We start from the raw sequence: 14,902 nt of genomic DNA, 5'->3' as shown, positions 1-14,902 counted from the left end.
TCATGCTGTTTCTCACACTGATTTCTCAAAACCAAGTTTTCCTTATTCAAGAAATATTTTTTTAGAGAACATGACATTGCCTGTTTTGCAAGAAGAGTAGAGAAGGAAATTTTTAATACTTAATTATTTAGAACAGATTTCTGAAGTTTATTAGTTAAGAGCATAGAGTAAAAGCTAAAACTTAAGATGCGTGATATTTTAGTGTACACACATATATGAAAAACACACTTCCTCTAATCCTGCCAATTTGCAGTTTTTTACAAAAAATGAGTCTTTTAGGGGTGAGGGGAAGATAACTTGTCAAGTATGGACGACAGTGGTGAGACTTAAGTGTAATAATTATCTGTCTTGATAATGTTTGGATTTGTTGATAGGATTTAAATACAAGGTCTTGGATTCTTTTTATTTATTTTTGGCTGCATCAGGTCTTAGTTGTCATATGTGGGATCTATCGTTGTGGTGCATGGACTTCTCTCTAGTGGTGGCACGAGGGCTTAGTTGCCTCACAGCATGTGGGATCTTAGTTCCACGACCAGGGATCAAGCCCATGTCCCCTACCTTGAAAGGTGGATTCTTAACCACCACAGGGAAGTCCCCTGTCTTGAATTTTCTGTTTGTTGTTTGTGTTGATAAACTCAATCTTGTATGTGCCTTGTGCCTTTTCCTGACATGACTTGTTTGTTGTCATTGAGACCTACAGAAAAATTCTGGCATTATTAATACAGTTTACAGATCTTCTGAAAGATCCCTTTGCTTATACAGGGATGCTACTACTGTGGAATCAGAGAAAAATTTTATTTTAACAGGAAGCAAACTTATAACTGTGCTTACTAGTTTCAGCCTATGTTCTGAAAATAGGACTTGAAAGGTATTTGCTGTCATTCCTGTGGTGAATTAGAACTTCAGGAAGGACAAGAAAAGTCTTGAAAGATTAGGAAAAGACTGACATATAATTATGTCAGTTAAAATGGGTTGTTAAAGCTTGAGAGGGCAGGAAGTACCCTAGTCAGTGATTAGAGAGTTAAAATTTTTTTCTCGTATTAATTAATAACCATTTGAATTCATGAATCTAAGAAGTAACTAAGTTGATTCTGGAAATATGACTGTTTGCTTTCCATTAGTATATAACAGGCCCAGGTGATTAGAAAAACAGGAAGAAAATAATAGGTATAATATATTGAAAATTCTAGCCTTTCTCTTGTTGTCTTGGCTATCCTAGAGATATTAACATACATATAGGAAAGTGCACAAGTCATGTGACATTGTTTTGTCTGCTCGTTCTAGTCCTTCTATGTGATAGTATCTCACTGTGTCTTTAAATTACATTTCCCTTATGAATAATGATACTGAATACCTTTTCTAATGCTCATTGGCCATTTGGATAACCTCCTTTGTGAAATGCTTCTTCAAGACACTGGCTTATTTTTCTGTTCTACCTATTAGTTACTTTTTCACTCCCAGTACTGTCTTCTGTTGAATTGTTAGCATTTTTTGTGTCTTGTGAAATCTTTGTCTTTATCAAGATTGTGAAGATTATTCTGTTTTTCTCCAAAAATTTTTTTGATTTACCATTCAAATCTACAAGAAACTGGGTTTTTAGTGTATGTTATGGGTTGTCATTTCTTTTTACTTACAGATATGCATATCCATTTGACCCAACTTCTTTTGTTGAAAAGACTGTCCTTGTTGCACTACAGCTTCACTTTTGTCAAACAGGTGGCTGTGTATGTGTCGGCCTCTTTCTCATCGTGCTCTATTCTGTTAGTCCATTAGTCTGTCCTTGACCAATACCAGTTATCTTAATAATTCTAGCTCCATGATAAGGCTTGAAACTGGTAGCACAGGTCCTCTGTCTTTGTTTTTCTTCAATATTGCCTTTACTGTTCTTGGCCCTTTGCATTATCATGTAAATTTAGAATCAGCTCATCTGTCTTAGTTTAAACTCTTTCCAGCAATACTACTAGCCTCGTGTGCCTTGATTATGCCCCCCTATTATTAAAACATTTTTATCCATTTTGCCAGTACCTGTGTATTATTTCATTTAAAATGATACAGAAATAACATATTAATATTATTTACATTGTGAAGCTTGCTGTAATATCTCTGGAGACCACTGACCTAGACAGCAAAAGAAGCCTAATTGAGTAAGAAATGTTAATAGAGAAGAGAATTGTTTACAGGAGAAAGTACTCCTTTTTTTGTTCCCCACACACTCTTCACCATTTCTCTCCTGCTGTTTTCACTTGCTTGATCCCAAGGGCCAGTGAGATTGAGCATTCGAATGGATCCATTATTTGTATGTGTATCAGAAGAGCTTGTTGACTGAAAGAATCTCCAGGGGTAGAAATGTGATCTTGGCTTAAGGTTGGGTTTTTCTAATGCTCCTTCAGAGTAGCTTTCTCCCAATGGCAGTCTACTCCTACAAAGAGAAAGTACTGTAATTAATGTGGTTTTTGAACCTGTCACACATCAGTGCCTATTATGGGCGAGGTATGTTAACAATCATAGTCTCTATTTTCTAGTTTAAAAAATCATTCATGCATATAGTAAAAAGACATGCACAAAATTAAAAGGACTTTAGAAATAAAAAATGAGTCAAGATCAGCGTTGAAGACATAATTACACTGCCAAAAAATAGTAGATGACTAGTGGTAAAGTTCAGGATGGAAGATCACTTTAGGTTAAAACGGACCAAAAAAAACTTTCATTTTTATAGAAATGGCATTTCTTAAAATTGGATCTTGGGTGGTAGGGACCTAGATAGGAGGAAGAATATTCCAAGTTAAAGATTTGAGCCAAAATAAAGAGCAGTGGTGAGAAAAAAAGGCTGGATAAGTAAGTCACCTTTCTTCCAAAGAAATCTTTGAATGCCAGTCTATTGGGATGTAGATGTTAAACCAGGAGTTTCAACCTTTTTTGGCTCACCTTCTTCAGTAGATGCTACAGTTATAATCCTGGGGGGATAAAGTTTTGATGGCTACTGTCAAGCTTTGGGAAGGAATAATCTGGTAGTTGGTTTTAGGAAGGCTGTTAAATCACTCGTCATTACAGCTCATCAGTGGAGATCTCTGCCACTGGTATTAGATGACTAATCTTAAGATTATGACAACAGGAGAGATTGGACATGGGGATCTGTGATAAAGAGAGTATTAAACTAAAGTTCCAGGTGAACACTTAAGAGTGAGATTAGGAGCTCTTTGATGTTATGAGTGCAGGGAGAATAGAGAAGGCCCAGGTGCAGGAATTTACAAGGAGAGAGATTCTGGTTAGGAAGTGGGTAATGAAGTATGACAATTAAAAAGAATAAGAAGACCTTTCAGGAGAGACGGTTGGGATAAAGCTGAGGTTTGTAAGAGAAGGGAGACTCAGATTTGAAGATGAAAAAGCAAGAAGGCAGTTAAAAGGGAAGTCAAACATACAAGAAAGATGATTGATAAAGGAAGAGAAAGTGATTAACTGTCCTTTTTACATGGTAGAGAAGCAGTGTTCAGGCGCTCTTTAATTAATAGAAAGCTACTTCTCAAACACAAAGAATATTTTACAAGATCCAGAAAGACTGAAACCAAGCTGAACATTAAAAAAAAATGCTATTAAATAATTCTGCCATTTTTGGTGGACTTCCCTGTTGGTCCAGTGGTTATGACTCTGTCTTCCAATGGAGGGGGTGAATCCCTGGTTGGAGAACTAAGATCCACATGCCAAGTGGCATGGCCAAAGGAAAAAAATTCCTCAAGTCTGTCTTTTTTTCTTTTTTTAATTTATTTGGCTGTGCCAGGTCATAGTTGCAGCACTTGGGATCTTCGATTTTTGTTGCATGTGTGGGATTCTTAGCTGCAGCATGTGAACTTTTTGCTGTGGCATGTGGGATCTAGTTCCCTGACCAGAGATTGAACTCAGGCCCCCCGCATTGAGAACTCAGAGTCTTAGCCACTGAATCAGTGGGATGTTTTTTTTTCCCTTTGGAATTTTGTATGTTTTCTTATCTGAGGGAATGTCCTCCAACTTAAAATTAGAAGTATAATCTTCCTCTCTACTTAAAATTTTCTGAAGAGTTCTAACTTTCCTTGGAGGTTGGGAAATATGGGTGACATTGGTAACTTGTTTGGTCATGCATTGAGTTTATTGCACGTTGGTTATTTTTGCCATGCATTTGAGCTGAGATATGGAGACATTTCTTGGAAGTAAGAAATATACCAGCAGCTACTGCTGCTGCTGCTGTCACTTCAGTCGTGTCCGACCTGTACGACCCCATAGACAGCAGCCCACCAGGCTCCCCTGTCCCTGGGATTCTCCAGGCAAGAACACTGGAGTGGGTTGCCATTTCCTTCTCCAGTGCATGAAAGTGAAAAGTGAAAGTGAAGTCGCTCAGTTGTGTCCGACTCCTAACGACCCCATGGACTGCAGCCTACCAGGCTTGTCCGTCCTTGGGATTTTCCCGGCAAGAGTACTGGAGTGGGGTGCCATTGCCTTCTCCACATACCAGCAGAAAGAAGCTAATTTTTAGACACCTCAAAGAGTAACTGCAAAAAGGGTGTCAATTGTGGATATTACCCCTGTAGTTTTAATAGTTATCTATACCTATAAAACAAATAGATAAAACAAATTACCCAAAAGCCTAGCAGCCTAAAACAGTGAACATTTTTAATATCTCATAGTTTCTGTTGGTCATATACTTGGGAGCTGCTTAGGTAGGTGGTTCTGACTCAGAGAATCTTAGGAAGTTGCAGTCAGGATATCAGCTAGGGCTGCAGTTACCTGAACGATTGACTGGAGCCATAGTACCAGCTCGCTTATATGCCTGGTATTTTGGTGCCCACTTTGGCTGGAGGACTCAGTTCCTTGAAATGTGGACTTCTCCATGGGGCTGCTTCAGTGTCCTCATGACGTGGCAGCTGGCTTACCCCAGAGTGAGTGATTCAGCAGAGAGAGTATGGAGGAGCCTCAGCGCCTTTTATTTTAGTTACTTCATTACCAAGTTTGTTTTGGTATTCTCTGTTGTGAGATTTTGGCTTAGGCGATAGATGAGTTCTGACTGTGATACCATGAAAGTTCTTAAATTGGTAGGGATGCTGGCATCATCACTCCCTGCTCTCCATGTTACCTGTCTGTCCACAGTTTTGTTAGCCACAGCAAATGTCAGCTGGGGAAACCATTAATACAGTATAGTATATGCCATTTATCTTCAGCCAAAATTCATTGCTCATAAGCCCTAACTCTCTGTGAACAATTTTTTTTTCATTGCAGGCTCTGTTCTTTTATCTTGCATTTTCATTTGATTTGCCTACTTAATTCTGATTATGTAACTTTGATTATTTGGAAACATAATGCTGTAGAGATTCTATTTCTCCAGCTCCTTTGTTTTTCTTTTGCTTCCTTTTGTGATACTATGAAGTAGAGTGCCCTAGTTTTATATGCATAGTAAATGCAAATTTGTTTCAATGTTTTGATGGGAAAACATGAATCCTGATTCCATGTTCAAAATCAGTCTTAAAAGTAAAGTTGGGGATTATTCTCAAGCAAACAAACCTGAGAGAAGAGACAAAGGGAAATGCTAAAATTGAAAGTGAGTGCCAGGATACTTTATCTTATACTATTCAAATAATAACTTTTTAATAATTTTTATTTTTGACTGTACTGGGTCTTCATTGCTGTGCAGACTTTTCTCTAGTTGCAGAAGAGTGGGGACTGCTCTCTAGTTGAGGTGCATAGACTTTCCGCTGTGGCTTCTTTTGTCGCAGAGCACGGGCTCTAGGATGTCTGGACTTCAGTAGTTGTGGCTTCTAGGCTCTGGAGCACAGGCTTAGTAATTGTGCACAGGCACCATGGGATGTGGGATCCTCGCGGATCAGGGGTCAAACCCCTGTCTCCTGTATTAGCAGGTGGACTCTCCACCACTGAGCCACCCAAGAAGCCCTCAAATAATAATTCTGAATAAAATTCCTTTGGAGCTATCAGATTAACTTTGAAGTAATTTTTTCCATATTCACTTTTATCCTCTTATTGCAGAAAACCCTTTTTTTGTTCTCTTCTGTGCCTTCATGTATTTTATGTTATAAATAGTAGTAGGTATTATTCCAGCAGCCTATCTCCTAAATACAGCTTCCTATCATCAGATCAAGGTGAACGCTTTTTTCTTATTCCTCTGAGGAGGAAGTTAATGAATGTTGACTTACCTACATGTTGTCATCTTTTTCTTGGTAGTCTGTCTTTAAATCACATATTACCTAAGTTATATTCAGCAGTCTAATCCAATCCTCCCATCTTTCTTGCCACTCATGGATGTGAATGAATCTTAACAGTGGGAAGCTCTTTTTTTCCCACTGAGTATACCTGTAAAACGCTTCTTCTTACCCAGCAGTGAATGTTAAATTTGAATCCTGTGTTACAGAGTTCGAAGAACTACCATTCTCATAATACTGGCTTTGGAGGGTATACAAAAATATCAAGGAACTAAAAACTAGGCTACGGACACAGATCAGATGACACTTTAGGAGTATTTTGAACAAAGTTGCTCCTGCTGCTGCTAAGTCACTTTAGTCGTGTCCGACTCTGCAACCCCATAGACAACAGCCCACCAGGCTCCCCCATCCCTGGGATTCTCCAGGCAAGAATACTGGAGTGGACTGCCATTTCCTGCTCCAATGCGTGAAAGTGAAGTTAGGGCCTTTTAAAATCTCGTACTTGATGTAAGTGCTTTTCTGATTATCCTTTTTTTGTGATGCTTGTGATACAGAAGCCACTAACCCTCATTGTTCTGTACCCTGCTTTACTGGTGATGAGTTCAAGAAGGAATAGTATTTAGTTCAGAACTTTTGTGAATTCATTCTCACATGCCTCCCTCCTCAATGTGGACTCTCACCAGAGAGGATTAGAGTGCAAGTCTCACACGTGAATCTTTTTTTTTTTCTTTTTAATCTTATTTTGCTTTGAAGACTAAAGACAAAAACCAGAATCTGTAGGAAATATACCATTGAGCCATCTTTCAGGGAGGTGGAACAGATTTTATACTATATACAATTAAATAATACGTTAAAAATGGTAATTGGCAGAAAGGGTACAGTGTCTGTTTCATTTCCTATCCCAGTCTCTGTGAAACTGTTGTCATGGTAATGGTCTGCTTAGGTATTATATGAGTTAACTGGCTTACTACAACTCTAGTGAGCCAGCTAACTCATAGAAGTTGAGGGCATTTCAGATTTTGCAGTTTAAAATATACAAAAGAATCTAAACATAAAGAGTTGTTTTGGAAAAAGTGATGTGTTTTTTAAGTTTTAAACACTGGACTCTATTGAATGCTTAGAGAGCTTTGAATGGCTGTTGATGAAGAATCTCCCAAACAGGAAGTTTCCAAAAACTCCTCTGCTAGGTGTTAATTTGCCACTGCAGTATCTATATCATCATTTCCTGAAATCATGAGAGCTGCCAGCACCCCTTGTGGAAAGCTCTGGAAAACCTTTGTTTTCAGAGTTTTTCTGTATTTCCATCTGTGAAAATAGAATCCATGTAATCTTAGCAATTGGTCTGTAAACACTGTGCCCTTTCATTTTAAGTGAGACAATTTCTCTATATCTGAGTTTGATGTGTTTTTCAAGAGCAAAAGCAGAAAATTAATTTCTTAAGTAATGAAGACCTAACATTAGCGTAAGTACTCTTTTTAATTCTAAATAAGACATGGAAAACAAAATATGGCTCCTTGTTAAGTGGGCAAGTCTGTATCTGAGGGGAAAACACAGATAGCAGTGTGTTCTCTGCTCCACTGTGGCAAGAAGTATGCTGCTGTGGGGCCTGTCATACTGCTTTGTGATTTTCGCTTGAGACTTGCATGGTGCCAGAAGACTAGCAAAGCCTGCCTTCACTTGTGTGCATATGATGGTGCTGGCAGCAAGACGCACAAGTGCCGCTGCCTGCGGAGTAGTGAGATAGTCCGGGACATGAGGAAGGGGCAACAGAAGAGCAAAACCTGTGACCACTTTATTACCAAGTCAGATCTCTCATTGTGTGGCATTCTTTTTTCCTAATCTGTTTTAGGCCAAAATAGACTGAGAAAGTAATAAACCTTTGTTTCTGTACCACCCACCCGCCCATATCCCACACAGCAGTGCCTAAGGTGTCCTTTATGTTCTCCTGTAGTAAGCACTCAATTTTTCTGTATCTAGCAATATCTAGCCCTTCATGTCATTGTGTGAAGAAAATGAGGCAGCATGGTACCAACGACCACCTGTATAAAACCAGTATTAAGAGAAAATAATCTAGAAAAGTATAGATGAGTGAAATGTACTAGGAATAGTCAGAGTTTCTTAAAAGCTAAGGCTTGTGTAGGTTGAGCATTTTAAACTTGTGAATTATTTTTTAAATCTGGAATCAGCTGTAGATCACCTTGATTTAGTGACTCCAAATGAGAATCCCATCTTAACCTAGCTGAGATAAGACAAATGAACACATCCTAATTTAGGAATGACCACCCCAGAAATAAAATTATTAGAGCTTTTTCTAGAAAGGTATCACAAGCAAAATAGTATGTTTAAAAGACTCCCTATAGTGACTGTTGTATCCCTTTCTTATTAATAGGTACAGTGCCGAAGAGAAACTAATTGAAGGAAATAGTCATTCTTTTCATCTCTTACCTGTTGGATTTTGCCATTTAAGAATATTGAAAATGAGGTTGACTTTAAGAGATTCTTGACTGACAAACTGTTTAGATACTGGTCTTTAAAAGTTAGTAAAGAATTCAAAAGTCTTTAGGCCTGCCACTGCTGCCATCTCAGCCACCTGGGTGGTGGTGGACACCGCAGCTAGCAGCCTTGAAATACTACAGATGAGCAGCAGTTGCTAGGCTTATGTCATCTTCACCCCCGGAGGGGCAAGAACTGTTACTAATAGTCAGAAGTGAACTTCCAAAAAAAAAAAAAAAACAAGAAAATTGACTGTGTGTGTGTGTGTGTATTTTTTTTTAACCTTCAACTGTGTCAGCAATAAGGCTTTTTATTTGTAATTAATCCTAGCTTGTCAGTATTCAATATTGAAAGAACAGGGTGACACCTGGTCTATTTATCTTCATAATGATCCTCAGGCATTCAGATGATAATGGAGATAAATATGAAGAAAGGTGGATAAACCTCAGTGCAGATGCTAGCCAACTTAAAGAGAATACAATTATTGAAAAAGGATATCAGAAGATTAACATTATTTCCTGGTTAATGATTGGACCTCAACATCTGGAGAAAATTACCAAACCTGTCAAAGCTACATGAGTCCAGCATTGTAATAAAAGGTTGTAAAGACTTCCGAATTGTGTGATTAGAAGTCACTAAAGGCATCCCAGCCCTGCAGGAAGCAGTTAAAGCTTCTCAGTTTGTTCATGACTGTTATTTAGAAGATGCTGATTGCTTCTTTAAAGTAGATTATGATGTACCTGTCTTCCTAGACACTTGAGATGGCGTCTTTCAAACTGTGATCCTAAAGAACCCATGTACTTTAGGAGAAGATACGTACAAAGAGGCTTTGAGGAGATTTGGTACTGGACCCTTGGTACTGGAATTATAGCTGTTTTTCTCCTGCAGTGGGTCCTGGTTACTGTTCTTCTTGCAGTTTTTTTGTATTATCTTCATTCATATGGTTATTTGTATACTAACTTGCCTTGAGAAACCAGTGAGACAGATAAATGAAATAATCAAGAACGAAGATCCAGAGCTAAAATGTCTTAACGTTGAACTGAAGAAAGAACTGCATCTACAATATACAATGCTCTAATCTCACTGACTGATTCTTTGTATATGAACATTCCATACTTAAAAATCTTTCATATGAATGACTGCAAACTGAAGCTTTAACATGAGCTTTAATTCTCTTAAAATAAATTCATACAGTAATGTAAGTAAAGGATTTAATTTTTTAAATGGTAGTTAGAAAAACTAAAGAGATACTATTCCTTGTTCCTGACCAATTGTATTGATGTCTCCAAATAAACAGAACATCTAGCCTTGCCAGAACTATACTGCATTGTTAGTACACACATGTAATACTAAACTCATCTGCCTAAAATAGCTTGGGAGGAAATATTGTTGGTCATCGTTTTTAACTCAAAATATGGGTTTGTATCGACAGTTTAACAGTAAACCCATTTTCCCCTGAGATACACAAAATGTTGTTTTGTCTTATGAAAATTTTCCTGTAACTATTTATGATAAACAGCATTCACTTCCAGAAAAAAGTAGAATTAGAGGTGACATTTACTTAAAGTACACTGATAAAAGCACACTTTGAAATTAGCATGAATCTTGACTGTGACTTTTTTTCGGTTTTGCTTACATTAAACAATTGTCAATAGCACTAATTTGCGTTTTTGTTTTGTAGTCTCTGGTTTTCAGCAGCCACTGTAAAGCAGTGAGTGGCTATTCAGACCAGGTCATCCATCAGCGGAGATCAGCTACCTCCTCGCTTCGTTGCTGCCTGCTCACTGAGCTGCCATCTTTTTTGTGTGTGGCCAGTCCACGAGTAAGTGCCTCAGTAGAGAAGCAATAAAATAGGTGGTGTTTAAAGAAATAAACCAGTTTTCAGGGGGTCCGTGTCTTAACGAGAATGCTCAGTATTTAGAAAGAGGATCTGTGGTCCTATCTTTCCTAAAACAGTATCCCTCACTTTGAATTGTGTTGGTTTGAGAACCATTGTATGGCAGCTAGAAGTAGCTTCTTTCTCTGATGTTGCGTCTGTGCAGTTCCTCTTATTTAGTCTGGGGTTCTAAACTACCATGGGAGCAGGCCATCTGTCAGGTGGATTCCCAGCCAGTAGCAGGGACAGAGACATTGGAATATTTGAAAAGGAGAGGGAGCCATTTGTCACCTGTGTTGAGGTTTTTGAAGGTTTTTCAGAGACTGGGGCCAGATTGGGAGGGAGATTTGATCTGGCCTTATCACCTTGGTATAGACTCCATAAAACAAAGGGAAACCTAACACTCCAGCATCAAGAAACTTCTTAGCTTTCTTCAGCAGCCCTGCATGGACTATCCTTCATGAGTATGATCCCTCTGAAAAGTGACTATTGTGCCATATCTTCCATTCAGTAGTTGTAGTCTTACTTGTAGATGGGGAGTAATTTCTATTGTGGCTTCAACTTTAAACAGCTGTTAGATCCTTCCTAACACCCTGTTTATCAAAACAGGGCCCTCTGGTGATAGCTGACAGTGTCGCTGCAAAGGCTCTTCCGGAACACTGCAGCTGTTTACTTTGCTTACATCTTCCACTCTTTCATGTCTTTCTGATCAGAGCCAGGCAGAAGCTCTCTTACAACCACAAAGAAGTACATGAAGAGAGAGGGGCAAAGTAGAGATGTGGCCAGACTGCTGTTAGAGCAAAAACTAGCTTCTGTCTTTCCAGCTTGTTTCCATTTGCTTTAAGGGGCAGCTTTCAGTCAGCCCAGGACACAGTAAGAGGTTGACTTTTCTTACCCTTCTGTGTTTTTATCTTGTTTTTGCTACTTATCCTAGCAAGACTACTGTTTTCATAGTTCCATTCAAAGACAGTGAAGACTTTAAATCTTCTTTGTGATGTTTCTCTACCACTGTTTATATAAGCTTGCATCCTTACTTTATTAAGTTATCAAAGGTCAGAATCTGGCATAGAGTCCAAAGAAAGATGACAGGTGGAAATGAGATGATGGTACTGAAGCCCGTTGATTCCTGCCTGCCTGAATTTCTTTGCTGATCCTGTGCTATACAAACGTGATTCTCTTACCATGATCAACTTTGTTTGATTTATGTTGTCCAGAAAGTATTTGGGTTTTGTATGTATCCACTTCTTCCAATGCATTCTTGGTATTTGAAGCTTAAATTGATGTAGGGAAAAGCAATTTTTCTACGAAACATTTAAAGCCAAGTGCTTCCATAGAAAGCAGCCTTCAGGCTTCATGGTTGTGTAGTTGTTTCCTTTTTTTGTATTCTAATCTGTAGCATATACAGAGAGACCTATAAGAGGAAGTCTGGATTTTTGAGAGAGGGTTGTCAGAACATTTGTACTTCTCATATTCCCCATGTTTTATGGAGCCAAAAAAGAGTGAACTGCCCTGGACTGTAATTGCATTTATGGACATAAAATTTTTCATTTATACCACTTGGAGCTCTGTAGCCAACCACTCTGAAGAATAATCCCACTTTCCTGACATATTTACACATGAAAATTCCCACTGTTCTAGTTATTATTTCTGAGGAGCCTGAAGTCTGAACTATCATGTCTGGTACTGATAGTTCCCTAAAAAGCAGTAGTAACTTGAAGAAGACTATAATTGTGTAAAGGTGTGGGGCAAGCAGGAAGCAAGAGAAAGCTTTTCTCACCTGGCTAAAGGTTCCTCTCCAGCACCCTTTCCTTTTTGGCCCCTCTTCCCATAACTTGTTTGTAGAGTTTCTTCAGTAGCTTGTGCTAAATCTGAAATGGGAATAATCACACCATAGTCACAAGGATGGGAAGAAAAGTTTTTAACCTGTCTGAATGTTTTGTACACGTCTTCAGATCTGGTCTGGGGTGTGAGTAAGGCAACATTTCATGAGATACTTAAATTATATTGATTTCTAACCTATCTGTGGTGGAGAGAAACTGATTTCCTTTGAAGCCTCAGCCCTGGCCTTGAGTTAAGACAAATTAATTTCCGTGGCACATGCCATGAAAACTTTAGGGTCAGTTCAGGAAGAACTGTGTCACTAAGGAAGGAATTATCATTAGCTGAGGAAATCGTTGTGCAGGGTTAATAAACTAAGACCCTGGGAATTCATCATACCAAAAAACTAAAGCGCTTGGAGCGGTCACGCTTCTTAGAGCTAGAGCAGGAATCTACATGTCCTCAGGAAGGACGCGCTGAATGCTTGAGGAGGCAGCCCCTAAATATACTAGAGTTTAGGAAGTTAATGAAGCAAGCAACAGGGGTCAGCTCATGTGAAACGAAAGGGAGTGTGCATTTCCATTTGTGGGGAGGCAGGAATGGTATGTCATACTTCATCTCCCCTGCTTCTGAGCAGTTGGGAAGGCTGCCTGGGGTGGACAGAACGGGTGGAGGTGGGCTCTTTATGATAGAGCTGACTTGGAAGGCATGATTTAAGTAGAAATGGACGTGTTTGCTTCCTTTTAGACCTCGTGGGTTCACTGCTTATGTACTTAAAGCATCACATTCTGTGATTCTATATATATCTCAATTCAGGGCTCCTGCCAAGTAAGCTTAACAAAACATTAAAAAATATTTCACTACGAGCTGTGCCTTCGGAACCTGCTAGTTTTTAATCCTGAATTTAGAAGGCTGTCAGCAAAATAAAGTTGGAAAATAGGCGAACGTTTATAACTAGAAAAAGTTGTTTTGTTTTAAACTATAAAAGAGTGTCTAGAAATTAGTTCAGACAGGAAAAACATTCTTTCCTGTGTCACTGTTTTCACTTTGTTCCTTCATGACTTTCTAGCTTTTGATTTTTCATGTCAAGAACATGGGCCCAAAGTTTTTATATAATTCCAATGTATGTTCTGCTTTTCTTAAAAATAAAAGAGCAAGGGAGAAGGGGGAGGAAGGAAAGGATTGGGAGTTTGGGATTAGCAGATGCAAATTATTTTATACATAGGATGGATAAACAGCAAGGGCTGACTGTATAACACAGGAGCTGTATTCAATATCCTGTGATAAGCCATAATGGAAAAGAATATATATATATATATATATATATATATATATATATATATATATATATATATAACTGAGTCACTTTGCTATACAGCAGAAATTAATACATTATAAATCAACTATATCTCAGTAAAATTTAAAGAAAATAAAAGTGGTCATCTTTTTTTTTTTTTTTAAGTGGTCATCTTTGAGTTTAAAATTTTTAATCATCTGCTTTGTGCTTTCAGTCTTTATTTGCCTATGCTCAACTTCCAGTGGGAAAAAATGAATAACTTGAAAGCAAGAGAATAAACTCCTTTTGGAGTGGGTAAATGTGATATGAGATTACCAAAATCTGTTCTTAGCCCTGTCTTGGTAAATTGATTTATGCCTGTGCCGTTCTAGGTTTGGGGGGCTTCCCTGGTAGCTCAGCTGGTAAAGAATCCGTCTGCAATGTGGGAGACCTGGGTTCGATCCCTGGGTTTGGAGATCCCCTGGAGAAGGGAATGGCTACCTACTCCAGTATTCTGGCCTGGAGAATTCCATGGACTAGTCCATGGGATTGCAAAGAGTTGGACACAACCCAGCAACTTTCACTTCACGCTTCTAGGTTTTGGAGTGCGGGGTCCCAGCCAGCTACCCACTGTAGTTTTGCATCAGGACCATAGATGGCACTGCTTCCTAGCAAACTCAGTTTAGCTTCATCTGCAAGCCAGAGTAGTATACTCTTTGGTTATTGGTAAATGATGTTCTTTCTCCAGTTTTGGTATTCTCTGGTTTCCACCAGGGCTTCCCTGATGGCTCGGATGGTAAAGAATCTGCCTGCAATGCGAGAGACCTGGGTTCGATCCCTGGGTCGGGAGGATCCCCCAGAGAAGGGCATGGCAGCCCACTCTAGTATTCTTGCTGGAGAATCCCATGGACAGAGGAGCCTAGCGGGCTACGGTCCATAGGGTCACAAAAAGTCGGCCATGACTGAACGACTAACATTAGTACTACTAGTTTCCAGCAGTTAGTGGCCCCATAGTTAGCTCTCTGTTTGTTTATCTGCTCCAAGGCAGTATTTCTCAAGGTTTGGCTTTGTTGTTCAGTTGCTAAGTCGTGACTCTTTGCAACCCCATAAACTGCAGCATGCCAGGCTTCTCTGTCCTTCACCATCTCCTGGAGTTTGCTCAAACGCATGTCCATTGAGTCGGTGAATGCCATCCAAGCATTTTTCTTCCATTGCCCCCTTCTCCTCCTGCCACGAACAGTATGAGATGCTTGGGTGCGT

The 14,902-nt window shown here is 39.0% G+C and overlaps 1 protein-coding gene across 2 annotated transcripts in view; it reads left to right on the top strand.

Annotated features, from left to right (window-relative positions):
* Positions 1–14,902, top strand: part of INO80 (INO80 complex ATPase subunit) — a 123,579-nt gene that overhangs the window by 65,586 nt on the left and 43,091 nt on the right. For both annotated transcript variants that reach the window (XM_020877552.2, XM_020877551.2), the window contains exon 25: positions 10,354–10,494. In XM_020877552.2, the coding sequence (XP_020733211.1) occupies positions 10,354–10,494 (141 nt within the window). The remainder of the gene's footprint in view (positions 1–10,353; positions 10,495–14,902) is intronic.

Source organism: Odocoileus virginianus, chromosome 6 (genome assembly GCF_023699985.2).
Source record: "Odocoileus virginianus isolate 20LAN1187 ecotype Illinois chromosome 6, Ovbor_1.2, whole genome shotgun sequence".
NCBI classification, from domain to species: domain Eukaryota; kingdom Metazoa; phylum Chordata; class Mammalia; order Artiodactyla; family Cervidae; genus Odocoileus; species Odocoileus virginianus.
The sequence above is the reverse complement of the archived record's forward strand: the minus strand, read 5'-3'. Positions and strand labels throughout refer to the sequence as shown.